General features: G+C 36.2%; 1 protein-coding gene across 5 annotated transcripts; it reads right to left on the bottom strand.

Moving 5' to 3' along the window:
* Positions 1-2908: 2908 nt before the first annotated feature.
* Positions 2909-17431, bottom strand: LOC128167318 (uncharacterized). Of its 5 annotated transcripts, XM_052832965.1 has the most exons (5): positions 16930-17431; positions 15100-15219; positions 12731-12823; positions 8590-8754; positions 2909-3794 (listed from the first exon to the last, which is right to left on the bottom strand). In XM_052832965.1, exons 1-5 carry the CDS (start codon positions 16953-16955, stop codon positions 3416-3418), a joined length of 783 nt encoding a protein of 260 aa, XP_052688925.1. In that variant the 5' UTR covers positions 16956-17431; the 3' UTR covers positions 2909-3415. The 5 variants fall into 5 exon arrangements, with proteins under 5 accessions (XP_052688925.1, XP_052688928.1, XP_052688923.1 ...); XM_052832968.1 differs by lacking the exon at positions 8590-8754 and having other exon boundaries at positions 16930-17425; XM_052832963.1 differs by lacking the exons at positions 15100-15219; positions 16930-17431 and having other exon boundaries at positions 12731-13230.
* Between the last annotated feature and the right edge of the window lie 254 nt (positions 17432-17685).

Genomic DNA, 17685 nt, shown 5'->3' on the forward strand with positions numbered 1-17685 from the left:
ACTAGCGTTGTTCTTAATTCAATTGATCAGAATAAACAAGTATAACTGGAATACATGTTATTGTTAATAAGTAAAAGATACATGTATCTAATAATAGATCTCACTCCATTCCGGCTTTCTCGGTTAAATGTCCGCTACAAAGAATATTTTGGATATTTCTTCCCAGTCTTTCCTCTTTTCTGTTTTAAGTGAATATTTACTGGCGCTGAAGAGACGGTATGCGATGAATGTCGTTAGTGCTGTATACCATGCAGCACCCTCAACTACGCCGAGCATGTCTTCTGCAGATGCAGATAACTGATCTTTTGTCCGCCGATTTGTATCATTTATTTCTGATACAAAAATTTTTCAGCGCAAAATGATGGAAGTTTCATTAAATTTCACGAATGCTCTTACTTCGATTCATTATAACCACATGCAGACGGGTTGTCTTTAATGATATATAGCGATCTACTGAACAACAATGGCGAACATTTTGTCCGCAGATGTTGCGCCTTTCAGTAAAATAGGGATAAAATATGAATTATTCTGTTTGATGTATTGCACGGGTCATTAGTTCTGTAAAATGTTTTTCAGCGTCTGTAATCGATAAATACATCTCAGGACTATAAAATGAAAACAACAACACGAGCGTACTGATTTCTCTTATTTTCGCTCCTGTTAAATTTTAGCGATTTATATGGGTGTTACACGTGCAAATATGTTATCCAAATAAACAATTTATAAGACAATAAATGAATTACTTGTTTTACATATTATCAGCAAAAAAAAAATCACAATAGACGATATTATACTATAGAAAACGTTGCATTGCAGCAAGACACACAATTTTGCTATCATTTATCTTGAAACTATTTTTTCTAGCACGTATTAATACCAGATTAGAAAGAATCAATACACTTGCGTCCATACTTTATCTTAATAACACAGAACTTTGTTTCTTTCCACATCTCCAGCTGCTACAGTGGTCACGCAAATCGATCCCCTTCAGAATGGGGATGGTCACCAGCAAGAGAACCTCTCACCCCGACATTCGGATCACCTCGCCCTATTCGTCGCTCTTTATGAAAATGGCCGAGAGGGGTCCGAATGCTCACCGAGACTCTCCCTCGGAACAGGACCGACAATCGATACTATGACGTAACATTCTGTGGTTTATACTCACACTTGTCTTTGGACGGCTTTATCTGCACGTTAATTGATTGGAAATTCCGAGGGGGCTTCTGATAATGTAGGAAAGTTTCACTCGTTGGTTGAAAGCGGCGGGACAGAACGATTTCAGACAGGAAATACCACTATGGAATGCTTAAATAAATGGTACGGGGGATTTCGGAAAACAAAATCGTGTCAAGATCTTTCAGCAAAATCAGAAATTTCTAATTTTAAAAGCAGGAATCCCGAAGAGAATTAGGTGTTAAAAGTGAATTTATTGGGATAAAAATGAAAAATATGTAGAAACCCATGGAAAATTAAGACATGATGTTTACTGTAATTGTTGTTGACTGAAATGACCGATTACAAGTAAAAATCAAATATCAAAACAGTATTTAAAACATGAAAATATATATATGTTGAAATAATCAAAACCTTTTTAAAATTCCTTGCATATTAAAATTGTGTCGATGTGAAGTGTTACTGTGCTTCAATGCAAACTATTCAAACCAACACTAACTTAGAGCTTTAACTTTTAATATGATAAGTATATCTCATGAAAATATCAAATGCTTTGCGTATATCAATTTCTATGCAAAATGTATCAATAACTTATCAATTATATTTTCAATTTAATTAAGTAAGTTGAAAGGTAGATTCGGATGTGCAATATTGATAAGTGAAATAGGTATAAATATATTCAATTAAATAATCGTCCATTAAACGATTAAGTCCTTTTAGCACAAGAGACAAAGTTGTTCAGTTGCAAGTTCAAAATACGTTCTTATTTTTGTTTTTCATCATGTGCTTAATGTTTTGTTCTTAAAAAAATTTTTTCTTAAACAATTATGATCTGAAATTGTTTGCTCTATGAATTGTAGGTCAGTGTCCTGAAACTCAAACCACATTCGGCTAGGAACTCCATACTTGTTCATACAGCACTAGTCATAAATATCTTGACATAATCGTAGATGAAGAACACGCCTAATTACGAGCGTGTGTAAGTACAGTAACACATTCACAATTTGTATGTGATGTGAGATTCTTGTGCTGAAATCAAGGTGGTAAAGATAGAAGGCACGAAATTTCTAGTAGAAACCGTAACAATGCCTCTCCAATAATTTGTTCCATATGCAGAATCTCAGAATATCGCAGCTCTTTCAGATAATTCTGTATTATTTCTCTATCAGCTCTGTCATATTATTGTTGTATCTCGCATACCAAAAGTGTCACTAAAATATTCTTGATTTCCTATGAGCATAACTAATTTCAAACAAGTCTCTACAAAACACCAAAGCGTCATCACATCAGTCCATTTTCGTGAATAATAGTCAATTTAAAAATTTGAAATCTTATCTCAAGAGATCTCCGGAACACAAGAGCGGCAATTTTCATCACAAAATATTGACATCTCTTTTCCATAAATAGTGTATACCCTATGTATAGATAACAAAGTTTATGAGAGTAGAGTCTGTACACGAAATCAAACAATAATTAACATTGGTAAATTATGAAGGCTAGAGGAAGAGAGAGGGGTATGGCATACTCAACCCACCATCAGTAAAGTAGGAGAAGGCGCGAGAAATATCGCGAGATCTGGTCATAATAGACAAGATAACATATAAGCCTTGCTGACACTTAAAATTCCTTTGTGTTGGGATGCGTACGGATCTGCCCGACCTTTCAACGATGATGTAGCTTTACGGCAAGGCTTTCGACCAACAGAACCTTCAAAAGGACAGAACACAAAGCGTGGTCAAACAGGAAGCAATGTATTCCATAACTTGCACAAATATATTACATCAAAATAACAAATGACAAAAATATATCTTTAATGAAATAATAATTTATACTCCAAACCGACTTTGATTTTCTTGCATTAGTTACCATCCTTTCACAGAACACACTATCATATTCGTTCTTTGTAAGGGAATTCAAACAAATTGATATTCGTTAAGTGGATTTCACATCGAAGAACATTGGATTACTATCCTATCCAAGAATTAAGTTAACTGACATCCAGATGTTTATTACACTGGTGTCGTCTGCATTGAACCCTATTAACACAGAAAGCAAGTTTGAATGCTGAAAATGGCAACAACCAATGACATATTTCGATACATGGGCAACATCCAATGATAGGTACTGTTACATGGCGTGTACAGCTAAGTTTTGGACGAATCCTGAATACACCCCGGAGTGGCTATTAGCCCACATTGCACTATATTCCCGCTATTTTAAAAACACTAAGACACTCATTGTGCTACATAACACTGCAACACTTCTTCTGTTTCTTCTTGTCTTTAAAACTGACGTCATTAATGGCATGTGAATCCACAACATCCACTCTAACAGAATCAGGCGAAACTTTTTTGTCCTCCACTCCGTTTTGCTTGGGCTGAATACTGACCGGCGAAGACTTGGATTGGTTCACAGTAGTCTGAGATATATTTTCCTCCTGCACCGCCTGTAGAGGCGAGTCCCCATTCGCAGTGTCTTTCAGACTAGTCTTTGAAGCACCCTTTTCTCGATTTTCGTTCAGTATGAACTTATCACGAATTATTGTGGCTCGTTTTAAAATGTCTTCTGCCTCTTTACACAATTCGCCGTCTGGTTTGAAAGGGTTATCCCTGCTCTCCAAGCTAAAACGAAAAGATTATAAATTGTACATATATACTAGTATGTTGTAATGAATTGCAGAAAGCTGTCTTCTAAACAGATTATTATTTTATCTGAAGTCGTCGTGTTATTGAAAAAACGACACACAAACTTCATAACCAAGAGCAATTACCGTAAATTAGCGATACAATATTTATCCATCACACATGCACACCCTAATCATGGTAAGGAATGGATTAACCTAAGTGGCCGCCCTACAGTAACCTAACTACACGTACGTTCAGCAATCAGTTTGCTGATGAAAACTGTTCCATAAAATGGATCATATTGTCGACCCCAATCAATGCAGACGGTCTCTCATATGTCTTCAGGCGGCTCTAACTAATCTATTTTTGATGCGAAATTCGCACAAAAAGAGTATATGGTATCATTGGAGTTTGTATTTGTCTTGTGTATGTGATACTTAGCAATTTACGGAGAATTCTGCTTACATCTACGAATCAATATCAAAACCCCGAGATTCCAGAGAAACGACGGGGGATCAATACCTAGCATCCATCGAGATGGAAATCCCGGAGTTACTCATCTAGTAAAACTCGCACCATGGACCGTTGAGGAATAGGTGCTATGTTTTAAAGAAAATTGCCCAAACAAACCCCCTGTTACGAAGCTATGTAGCCGAGAGGTGACTCGTCCGCCATTGTAACATTTTCACACACCCTTTTGCTGTTACTTGCTGTGTAGTGGTATTAATTTTCGTAATCAGATAAGTCGCGGCAAGAAAGCAATGGTTTGTTTAGCAGTTCTAACCTTGGGGCTGTTTATATATAATCACTTGCCTACTTACATCTTTACAAACACTAATGTCGATTAGTAGCGCGTTAATCATCACTTGTCATTTTATTGTGTACACAAATGTCGCTTCCTGTTGTTATCAATTTAAATTCGATACTTTAATTTGTATTGTACGACACCTTTTTTTATGCCCAATCAATCCAAACCAACATGAAAAATATAATTTAGGTTTTTCAGTATTTTCTACATTTTTGGTTTCTATTTGTTTCATATACATGTATATTCCGACTGACTTCAAAGTTTCAGTCAAGATGCACACGTGTTACAGAATTCTAGCTGGGGTTCAGTATGACATGCATTACAATTCGACACGTAATTTCTAATTAAGAAAAGATAAACGAAGAACTAAATAATGCAAACTTGAGTATATTATCTAGGATTCGTTATATAACACTAGGTTGACGTGTTCCTAGGATGTAACTGAAGTACGGTTCTTACATGGCCCGAACAGGGCACAGTGCGGCATCAGTCGTAACTTCTCACACGACAGGAAGTTTCCGCCCGGTTCTGATAACAGAGCTATTTCGTGATAAGCCAAGATTCAGAAGGTTATCCTCAGATGCCATTTTTACAAAGAAAAATATGATTTCGATTAAAATTAGGTTCCAACAGAGTTCTTAAGTAGCCCGTGATTTTCGCTGTAGTTGCACCCAAAACATATGTAAATAGTAAAGATTCTTTACAAAACATGAAATGGACATGGGTTATTTTCATTCAAAGATACCACAGTATCTACAATTGGCACATTCCATGCAATGAGGTGATCGATACGTAATATCCCTATAAACAAACCAAGAGCAATACTAAGCATAAAACAAGCGTTAATCAATGACTAGAGAAATGGTAACGTTTGCTGTCCGCCATCAGACGCGATGACCTACCTCCCTTCTCGCGGTTCCTCCATTTTGCCACTCAAAGACAGACCTAGAGATGCATCCGTTAGTTTCTATAGTTACTGCAGAATTTATGATAATCTAATATCAGACTACAACAATTGTCATTGAGCCGCTGCATAAAATGTAATTATCCCCTGACACCAGCGATAGCACGCGTTGTTTACAATGCTAGATTTTGCCGCCTCCTCCTCCTCCTCTTGGCTACCAAATATCACTACGCCTTGAGCCACCGGCAGACACGGTTCATCTGCTGCGATATCAGCGTTAATCACTCACTGTAAGCTAGGTCTGGTGAGGGTTTTTTTTCTGTTGGGAGAATTGCACGCTATTCTTCTCACCTTTATGACCCGCGCTCGAGGAAAACAATAGAGAAGTTATACCCCGTGCTGCGGCTGCTGATCAATTTCGTGTTGTGTAATTCGGAGTGCCTTGGTTTTGTACGTATCAACACGTGCTGTACATGTATTTTCATGTAATTAGGAGCAGACACATATGCTACTTTCTACTAAGCGTTAACAAACGATTATACTGGGCGCGAATACGCCACCACATGGTATTGCTCAACAAAAAATTCCTTGGCATGTGACATCGGAGCAACAACTTTTCAGGTCATTTGATATACAAAAACAAGTAATCTACCGTAACATATCTACACAGCAGGAATCCTTTATATTTTCATTAACTAGAGTCCTTGGAATCACTAAATTTTATTAAGGGTTTTAATATCTTTAAGTATTTTCTTGAGTCCTTGGAATCACTAAATTTTATCAAGGGTTTTTTATATCTTTAAGTATTTTCCTGACAATGAAATGATGAAAGATTCTTTTAATTCATTTCCTTTGTTACGCATGTCACTGTATTGCCAAGGAAGAAGTCGTTAATCCATTCGTTATGTAATATACAGGTAAACCAGGTGAGAAGTTCCCCCGGAGAAAACAGTCCATTGTCTGCAGTATTAACCGCATTGTTATTTAGATGAAATTCTGGTGTAATTAATACCAAAGTAACTTGCCTCAAAGTGAAGTGCAAACATTTGTTCGTCTTTTGTGTGTCTGCATTAGTCAAAGGAAGTTATTTGTACCAATAATAACATATTAGCATAGGTATCAGACCCTAACATTAACACACAACGTCACTGATAGATAATCATAGCACTTATTGGAATAACATAAATGTGTAAAAGATCGCATCGAAAGTATTCCAGAGGTAATAACTGAATATGACAGAAAAAAAAATTAACTTTATATCTATTATAGATTTATACTCTGACTCCACTGTCACCAAAATTTTCAAATCACTCAACTCTGATTTTGGCTTAAAAAATTAAAAGAAAAGTGCATAAATTTGAAGGCTATACTCAGACTTGACAAGCGTTTTAATAAAATAAAAGTTTGTTGATCTAATTGAAATGTAAAGCAACATTTTCTCGAACCGTACATAAGACAAATGAGGGTTTCATCTGCATTATTTACTAAATTACAAATAAGCGTCTGTGAATGTTATGTCAAGGAGACTGGCAAGCTTGACTTTAAAAGCATATCCTTGTCATCATAACGAGACCAAAGAACTTGTCTGGAACCTCAACAATTAAATAAGCATAAAAAAGGAACCCAGATCGACGTACGATATGCCGGGACGCGAGTTAACGGTCAGACAGGAGAATTAACCTCGCACTGACGATGAAACAGAAAGGATGAAATAAGAGGAAGGGATCCAAGTGAAATAAATTTATAGAAAGTAAATAAAATAGACTGCAGTATGCAATGTTAAGCACGAAAAATGAAAAATCCAAACTATACTCAAGAAGCAAGATAAAAATATGATGATGCATTCTATCCAACACAAAACTGACACGTTATATAACAACTAGGACAAGCCAGACACTCACCACAGTATATAAACAGACAAAGACATGCATTGTTTTGTCACTATTACAGTATTTGACAATCATGCATCTTGGTGCTTTGATGCTTTTGACCTTTGACCTCCCAAATGTACATGACCACCCGATTCCTTAAACAGAAACAACTGACAACATAGACTACTGATAGAAAGAAACAATTTTAGACAAAATAAAGCAACGAAACATTTACATATCATGTATACAGATTCTATTTGAAATACTTCCTACAGCTAGGATACCAAATTGATACAATATCGTATGTACACTATAAATCTGCTTCACATTCAAATATTTTACCCATGACCTTCAATAAGATTCACAATGTCCTCTGATAAGAATCACTAGTGACCTCCAAATGGAGAACAACATTGACCCAATTATATCAGTCTCTATTTGCAAGAACACCAAAGGAACAAATGTGACCTTGACATTCCGATGGAGATCAACGTATCCTTTATTCCTCTCCAAATGATCATACAGAAATGGTTATATTATTGTACATGTAAAAGGACAACCAGGTATGGGTACATACACGAAGATGCCATATGGTTGTAAATTGATGAATAAAGTTTAACCTCGCAAACGATTTAAAAATGGGTTTTATAAATGGTATGTAATCATGTTATTGTACAACAGATGTTACAGATAAATACTAGTACAAAAGTAATTTATCTAGAATGTATTAACAACATTTATCTACATTGGATTTTGCTTCATTTGTTCTTTTTGCTTTATCCTGTCATGTTATTTCTAGTTCTGTCTGATAGAGTGTACTTTACTTGAGCACCAGACAAAGCAATCGTTGTCATGTACTTCAGCTGCATGCGAGCCCTGCGAATTTTTCACATTCAGTTCAGTAAGAATTTTCTTCATCAAGATAAAAGGGTATAGTTTTACCAGAACATATTAGCCTTATGGAATAGAGCTATACATCATTAGAAATTCCGAGGAAAATACAACACTGCAATCTATCATTCCACAGTCACTCTATATTAACACAACAAGGGAAATTCGTGCTTTTTGTTATTATACCATAAACTCATACAGGAAAAGGGGCATGCTGAGGGATTTTGTTCCCTCCAGTTGGTCTTTGAAGGCTTCACACATTCCTAAACCAACAAGCAGTGGGGGCTACATCCAAAGAACACCAAACGCCTTACGTACCTGGCCGAGCGCTTGACAGGCCAGATTCCGAGGGGGGAGTCAGAGAGGACAACTATTTCTGTAGTCCCTGTGGAGGCTGGCTCGCTAGGCGGCGCTGGTGTTGCGGAAGCAATTTCATTGGGAGTATCACAGAATGTCACTTTATTGTTCCGAGCCTTTTCGTGGCTAATCAAAGCATAAAAAATACAACATTACACGTTTGAAGTCAGATGTCCATCTCTATACAAAAGACCTATCTCAATTCATAGCTATTCTAAAGCTACATGTATCTAGTTCATCACTTACATTTTATCATCATTTTGAATAACAAGGCAGAGAAAAAAACAAGTTAATTAACAATGCATCAGATCTGGCAGCATCTAGTTTTATCATTTGCAATAAGAGAGAAAAGGGGGGAAAAAAACCCAATCGAATAATTACGCTTTAAATCTGGCAAAATCTCGGTGTATGGTTATAAATTTGTCCAATTTGTCAATTGTCTAATATAATTTGGTTGAAAATAGAAAAAGAAGATAGGAGATAAAAAATGTATTTTTCGTTTGGAGTACAATGTACAAGAACTTTTTTGGCTATTATCTCACGTAGAGTAAAACACGTGTATCAACACATTACAAAAACTAAGTAGCTGCAATCACCGCACGCGAGCAATAAATTAAAACCACTTAATAATTCATCAGAGGCCGTTGATGCGAGTATTTCCTATCAAGATTCTTACACAGAAGGAACATCGGAGATCTGACACATTCCTAAAACCAACTGACGTAAGATAGAATAAAAAAAAAGTTCAATGCATGTACCACCAACAAATTGCTGCCAGCAAAATAAAGTGTGCAAACAACAGGGACTACTGTTGCTTTCCTTACAGAATAGAGCGCAGGTTGTAAAATATATTGACTGTTTGATTCCACAAAAAACGTGTTTCTGAAGTCAAATAATAAATATCTGCCTTATCATGTGGCGTGGAGTTATCAGTTCGGTGTGAAGATAAGCTGTATTTCACACTCAAGTTTAATATTCAGATAATCAAAGGTGTTACCCATCACGTTTTAAAGTATTTCTAACTGGCAACAATATTTTCGCCTTCAAACAACAGCTTTGATCGTAGGGAGCTAAATTTAATACTACAAAAATTCCAAAACTTGAAACACATTTCTTATTTATAGTTGCTATGGTCCACCTTCCTTCGATACATAAATGTCAAGATAACGTAATTTACCGATGGGCATCTGACTTTCTTACTACCAAGATCTATTTCTATTGTTTTATGGATGCTTTATTTACACACTCAAATTATAAGCATTATTGATAAGAATAATAAGCTTCATTTGTCGAGGCAAAACACAATGAAGGATTATCAAAATCAATAATTGTAATCATAATTTTTTTTCTAATTAATAAACTATCCGGAGTAGTAAAAAATTTAATGTTTTATCCGAGTACTGATGAAAGTACAATGATAATTTAATTCCGATCTTATGAATTCTAAATGCAAATTTTCTGTATATCTTACAAAAGGTTTTCTGCAGAGAAATCAGAAGAAAACCGTTGGTTTCTACATACCATTTACAAGTACAGTTCAAACAACATCCGTCCTTTTTCGGATTTAACTCCCATGCTTCAACCGTGTTGTTATTTTCCGAATTATTTTCTTTTTCCATCAGTTTTAAGAAAATCGAAACCTTTGGTCAGTTGAAGTATCTAGAAAAATCAATCCGCCATTTTGTGCTTTGATATATGAATATATATGTCACACACACAAGAAAATGGAAAAAGTCAATAGATTTCAAGTGTAGATGAGACACGACAGCCACAAGCAACACTGTACAGCAGTAGACTCCAAGAGAACATCTAGAAGCACTAAATTAAAATTTTCAGAAAACAATCATTTCTCGCAGAAACACGGAAGCTAATTCTGTTCTGATTGCGATGGCATCCCAAGATCTCAAAACAACACGGCGTATCTATAGAAGCACAAACTATTGGCAGACGATTTAGTGTAAAACGAAAACTTCTCTGAACCCCAAATCCCAAAGAGAAAAAATAATGTCCTCGGAAGAAACTCTCTTTTTCTTGACTACAAAACGAGCGGTGTTTAGAGTAATGAGTAAGAGACAATTATAAACGGAACGCCTACAACCTTAAAATACCTGCTTCCTAGAGGCATTTTTGTAAACCTTCCAAAAATATTACAGAATATTGCTATGGAAATACACTAGACTCATAATAGATTAGAAGCAAGCAATGGCAAGGTCGAAGACACTGTAGTATACTGAGCGCAAATCAATGAATTCATAAATTCATGAGCTTCTAACACATTTCTTCGGATTAAGAACAACCAAAAAAAAGAGGTTCCAACCTTGGCGGATTCACCAAGGCTTTGATAAATATCTATCGCAATAAGGGAAGGTTTTGTTTAGTAGCAAAATTCGGAAATCAATTTCAATACAAAATAAAGGACATATAAATGACATTACACGTGCTTTCTTTGCCTTTTTACTACTCGGACAAATGAGTTAATAACAAGTTGCTCTTGAATAAGGAAGGGCTTTATTCATTTCCTGGAAATTTTCGACGATTTATAGGCGCTTTGTTGAGCTGCACAGAGAGAGTCTGCATGAGGTGAAATACACGTTGGAGAGCCTTCATTTAATAAGACTCGACGTATTGACACGTCTCTAACGAAGAAACGTTTACTCTCTTTCTCTATTGTAAACATAACCATCTGCATGTAGCTTCCTCAGGGGCTTACATCATCTACTTTCAGTTAATTAAAAGAACTTGTGTAAAATTGCAGTCGAACTTGGGAATATTCTACAGCTGAACCTCTGTATATCGAATTCATACACTGCATATTGATGTTGAGCATGTCATTTTGTTTAAAACAGAAAAGTCAATATTTTACACAAGCTTTAAAATCGTTTAAAAAAACTTCCTGTATTAAAAATTGCAACCTTAATATGCGTATCGAAACGTTTAAGATTTAGCTAATAAAGAAATAGGAATGTCAAAAAAGCAAAGTTTGATTGGAGAATATAAGATATGGAATCTTGATGATCTAGAAACAGCTGCAAATTCCACGTGCATCGATTATTTTAATAGGATACAACTCTCTCTCTCTCTCTTTTTACATAGAATAAGACAAAAACACCTGAATGAATAGCAAATACTCTTTACGATAAAGATGAATACAAACTGTCTAATACTGGTATAGAAGAAGACTGCCATTCTATTACCTACTGTAACTGTATATGAGTACGGCAGATTTCTCCATTTTTTCAACATTTAGCAGTTGCTAAGATGAAAGAAGAAAACAGAAGTATGTGTTTATATTCCCCCGAGTGCTTCCGGTTGCTACATTCAAATTTTTCTGTAGCTACGCAAAAAAAGCAACAAGTTTCTGGCAAGTGTATTGAGAGACTTCAGAATCTGCCCTATCTTTCTGAGTCTAGTAATTTGTATCTTTTAATTGGATTAGAGCTTCTTTGAAGAAGTTGGTCGAGAAAATTCTTCCACCGAATTATTACGTTCAAATTAAAAGAGGGAACCTGCAGATAAGTTAGACACAGCGAACTTAACCTTAATGTATACAGTGAAAAATACACACGCTGTGTGAACGTTTTGTGAAAATCAATGTATAAGTAATAGGGCCTTAAGAAGACTTAATTTCAATAATTGATTTCATTAATACCTGAGTAATGCTAATTTTGGAGGGCTTGATTCGTATGTATAACAGTTGACTAAGAAATTAAAAGGCACGGTTAAAGCCATTCATAACACAGGTAATAACGACTATTTGTTTCGTTACATCAACGTTAAATCGCCATCCACGTGTGGAAAAGCCACAAAACTGATCAATTTGGTCGAGTTTTGATACAGTTATATAATTATGTACATAGATCTTGATAAGTACGACATAGCTAACGGGGGGCTAGAGATTGACTTTGCTGTAATTGGTTTTTTTCTTACTTTCGCCACAACGTTACAAAAGTAGCGCTTTTGTGGCCGTGGATATCAAAACCTCTTTAAAGATTACAATATTGATCCTAACAATAAAACGTAAACAGAAAGCACAAATGTCAACACGGCGACTCCGCAGGTGATGTATGAAGTTATTAAGGTGAATTCAGGCATACATTTTTACCTTGGTTGGGATGTTTTCTTGATCTGTATATCATCCACTAGATCGTCAAGGTCACATATACGTACAGACTCCTGGAATTTTGGTGAAGGTTCCCTGAAATTGAAATCGCTAATGTCAGCATTGTCACTATAATAGCCTTCCTCGTTTCGCGTACTTTCTAGCGGGGCAAACTTCACCGATTTTACAGAAGTATTCACGTGGTTAGGGACCGGACTAAGACAGACCTCCTCACTGGGTTCAACAGACATGATTTTTCCAATAGATTACATCAACTATACATTCAGTACAATACAAAATGCACCGGAGTCCTGAAATAATGCACAATATTCCATTTGCCTTCCGTCAACGTTCGCTATGACTCATGGATTTTACCTGGGCCACGCACACATATAAATTCGACTTGCAAATTTAACTTAAATTTCTGACAATTCAAGCTAATTGATAGGTAAGAAGATTCGAGACATGATCAGTCGCATAATCACACACCAACAACACTTAGAGCGTACCCATGCCGGATTGATTGTTGGCTTCAACGATAGGTCAGCCTAAATACCGTCTTCCCCTTAATGTGTAAGCATGACTGCGGAAGCGACAGGTCTACTCTCGAGACAACAATATCTATCTCAACAGCTAAAAGTCCGAGCCAGTGAAGTTTATTCTCCTGTGACTTGCATATACATTGGCGGTCAGTGACTGCAGGCCTTACTCCGTTAAGTATTGATGTGTATGGGGGATATTCTCCTGATTATGTAATAATCGATTTGGACCGGAAGATTGCCCCGGAAGATAGAGAAGCAGCAACTTTTATTTAAAATGTCAGTTTTATTTGTTCTTGTTAATGAGAATCAGGAAAATTATTATAAATGTCTGTCATTGAGCAATTTAAATCTGCATTGATATCCTCAGAAATCGATGCAAGAAGTGCGTCGACTCGTTCGCATTATTACAGAGACCTCGCAATTCTAGTTTCAATACAACAGAATGCATTATTTTTTGCTAATGCTGCAAGGCTCTGCACCGAGAAAATCTGCATGAAATCTATTCTGTAACCAATAATTAAATTAGCGTGCACCACATCTGAACCCAAAACATATACCAGTGTTCGTAATTTCATAAAATCGCTTATTCATAAAATCATTTACAAGGGGAACCCAGAACAGGCGCCGCAATTAAGGTTTCATTCAGTTCACAATAGAAGTCTATACATGTATTAACATGATGATCCTCTTTCTTCTAACTCTTTCTAGAAAAATAAATGGAAAATGTCAGAAATAGATTTGTGTACGATGTCATGAACCATCTATTTAACAATAAGTTATTGAGAGGACCAGGTTTATTTGATGAACTCTTTAAAGTTAACGATGAAACACTTCATCTAGCTGTCAAAACCCGTCTTGAAATATTAGTGAAAGATGGTGCTGAGCTGTTGCCAGAATTCTGCTTATCATTGACAAATAGAAAGTGACGTTTTAGCAATATTGTTTCAGGAAAATTACTTGAGATTCCATATTTCCTTTTGCCCGCCATGCATGCTTAGCTGATCGATCGATCCTTGACTCCACCGCCTTGTAGGTGTATACACATGTACGATTTATTGTCCATGGAGAACCTATACGTATTTTCGTCTTTTGTACGACATTAATTTCAAGTTTTCATGTTTTTCCACATGAATAGTTTCGTCCTTGATCAAATCAATTAAATCGTCACTGCCGATATGTGCGGTGTATGTCGGAGGATTTTCACCCCACCCCTTCTCCTGTAGTTTTATGTTGGAATGTGCACGGTGGAATCGGGCCAAATAAGTGGTTCAACGATCGGTCATAATTAGCAAGTTAATGATGAGGATGAAGTATACATGTATTGATAGGGTTTCTGACAATCACCTCCCATAACCTTCTATCCCGTCTTAGGATCGAGCTTCACATACGTAGATGTAGTGAACGCAAAAAACCCACCAAAAAACAAACAAACAAAAAACTAAACATGACTAAAAAATTTGAAGGAAAAAATATGATAATTACCAATCGTAGGATTGTAAAAACAATTCACCTAGAAGGTCACATGCGGTAAATATAACGTTTTATTTTTTCTAGAATATTGAATATTAACCAATCAAAGATCTAGGATTAATCAATCATATAATAAATAAAATTATTACGGTTCAATATTGTGCAGTTGGTAAAAGTTTGTGAGTTTACGGTGCACGTGTAGTTTATGACCTCATTGGGATGTTGGTTTCTTTATTGTATACTGTTCCAATAAAGTCGTTTAGTTCAGAAATGCCATAAGACGATTATGTATGCAGTGCGAGAGAGAAGTTATCTTGTACGTTGTTCTATCACTTTTCTTTGGTTTGGAAGACAACTTACTTAATGTCTGCACTGTTGACCAAATTCTTGAAGAAGTTGTCCTCAGATTCCGTGTGATGTTCCGGAAAGTCTTCAATGATCCAGGTTTCCACCATTGACCCTTTACTTCCAAAAGAAACCCTGCAGAACAAATGCTACTTGAGTTACGTACAGTTGAACATAACTCACACACAGTATTCTAATCTTGCATCAAACGCAAAGATGCAGCCAAAACCCCAAGTAACTGTAGTTCTAAATTCTTTATCTAAAATTATTTAAAATGGCTTTAGTTAACATTGTGGTAGGGGTACACATTGCTGATCTGGATAACACGCTGACCTACATATTTCCAATTTTAAAAGCTTTTTTCAATAGCTACTAACCACATTGACCTCATATCTGCGAAGAATTTGCATCATTACTCACGGAGCGTAATTGCAATCTTAGGATTTAATGTGAAGTTTTTTCGCACAGTTTGAGCTGGTTTTAATCAACTTCTACAAAGCTATGGGTTAAGAAACCTTCACAAGGCCTCATCCTCTGAAATAAGAAGACTGATTTAATAGCATCGAATCAATTGGAGGGAAGAAGATTTCTACAATTAGCCGCCCGTCACGCGCGAGATAAAGCCCGTCCTTGTCACTCATTGGAATCTCTCCAGCATCTTTAAACGATCTGAGTTACCCTATACCCCCAGACCTCGCGTCTCATCCCATTTCGTCAGTGCTCAAGGTTTTGGATGACTTCAACAGAGTATGCCAATAAACATTCAAGTTTTTTGTAAAGCAGAACAGTTAAAAAAAAACAACTTAAATATAAGTTTCTAGTTCGTTAGGATTTTGCGATGCAAAACCCCCTTTTTACGCTGTTCGTTTAAATTTTTGTGTTTGATGCATTCAGACCCAAGTCTAGGTCGTTTAAAAGGAGAGAAAGAATTCCAGTTTTAAAAAAAAGTCTGACAATTTTGCTGAAAAGTAAATGAATCATCATCTGCTTGTTCGTTATTTCAACATCAGGAAAGGGGGGGGGTACAGGGGAGGGGACAAGGGTCGGGGCGGGGAACTAATATACTAATCTCAGGGGATTTCATTGACGCGATAGAACTCAACATCTCATCAATGACAGGAATTCCTTTCACAGACACTTCTCTTGAATCAATAAGAATTGGTTCGTAAAACAAGTACACTAGAAAGCAACATTCTGTTTTGCTGCCGCGAGTGACCAAAGTACAGCCAACGTCAGGAGAAATTCACACAGCTGTTAATAAAAAGTGGAACTACAATACTAAACTAAGCCAATTGGCGATACTTTTTTTTTCTCGTGTCATGTTTGAAGTGAGTCAAGTAAAAGAAAACAGTAGTATGTGCACTACGGAACCACTCATTGGGTGGTCTCTCCACGAGGTGGTGATTGCAGAAGCCATATTTATGGATAACGTATTTTGTATGTAAACAAAATATTGAAAGTGGTTTGAACCTCTTTACTGAAGTCTCTCATGCCTTCTCTCTTTCTTGTGATCTAAATATCTGGCAATGTTTGAAGGAAAATATCGAGTAAGGAGGAAAATTGATCAAATCCGAAGATAACAGCATTTCTGCAGTTCTCGATCAATTCTTATTATATGCAGCCATGTTTACAAACATATTAGACTAGGGGCGATCCTGTTTTTCTTTCTATGATATGGTTTAAAACACACATATGAAAAGACACTCATTTTCACGAAACGTGACAACAGAAAAAATCGATTTGCTAAGTACTGGAGGCGAGACTGGAATGTTAAAGGCTAACAGAGACTACATGTATGTTCTCTGTACTCACTAGGCAGAGTTAAACTGAGTAAAAACTACTCACCTTTTCTGTGTGTTCATATTTATCATCCTTAGTTCTCTGCGTTATTCCATTACTCCAGCTAGTACTCTTGTAACCGCCCGTTTCACAGCATATTCATCACTATATTGAATTCACATGTACATGTGAAAAAATAGAAATAAATCTAAATGGACAAACTGTCTTAATTGAATGAATCCGGCTTGTTTGGTCTGGTCAGTTTACAAATTGCAAGGCGCCATAAACCCCTGCCCCGAAAAAAGCTCTTCAGACTACAGTGGATGTGATCCGCAGAAAATGGGATTCTTCATTTTCCAATCGCCTCGCTTTGGCTCAGTGTCAGGAAAAGATGATTAGCGATATATTTGGAACATGGAAAATTGTTCTGGGGAGGTAATTACTGGCCAGAATCTGCCACCATTCCACAACAAGATCCTCTACAGAATGAACCTGTTAAACGGCATGTAATGAAGAAAGAAGGGGTCCGCCTTAACAAAAAACAGATGAAATGTGAACAGCACATCGTTTAAGATGAATAACTTATTTACTATCGCCACCACACGACAGAAATAGCTCATCATTCAAAATAATGGATTGCTCACTGAAACATTTCATTGCTTAATTTTAAAAAAAAAAACAACATTAAAGATGATGTATTTTTGGTTAACAAATATAGATAACGATTTTCTATACATTTGACCTTTCTGCATATAAATAAAACTGTTGTTTATATTGATTTTACAGATGGTGAAGTTTTACTGTCGATCTTTCCTTGCTTTG

This window comes from Crassostrea angulata, chromosome 10 (genome assembly GCF_025612915.1).
Source record: "Crassostrea angulata isolate pt1a10 chromosome 10, ASM2561291v2, whole genome shotgun sequence".
Taxonomy (NCBI): Eukaryota; Metazoa; Mollusca; class Bivalvia; order Ostreida; family Ostreidae; genus Magallana; species Magallana angulata.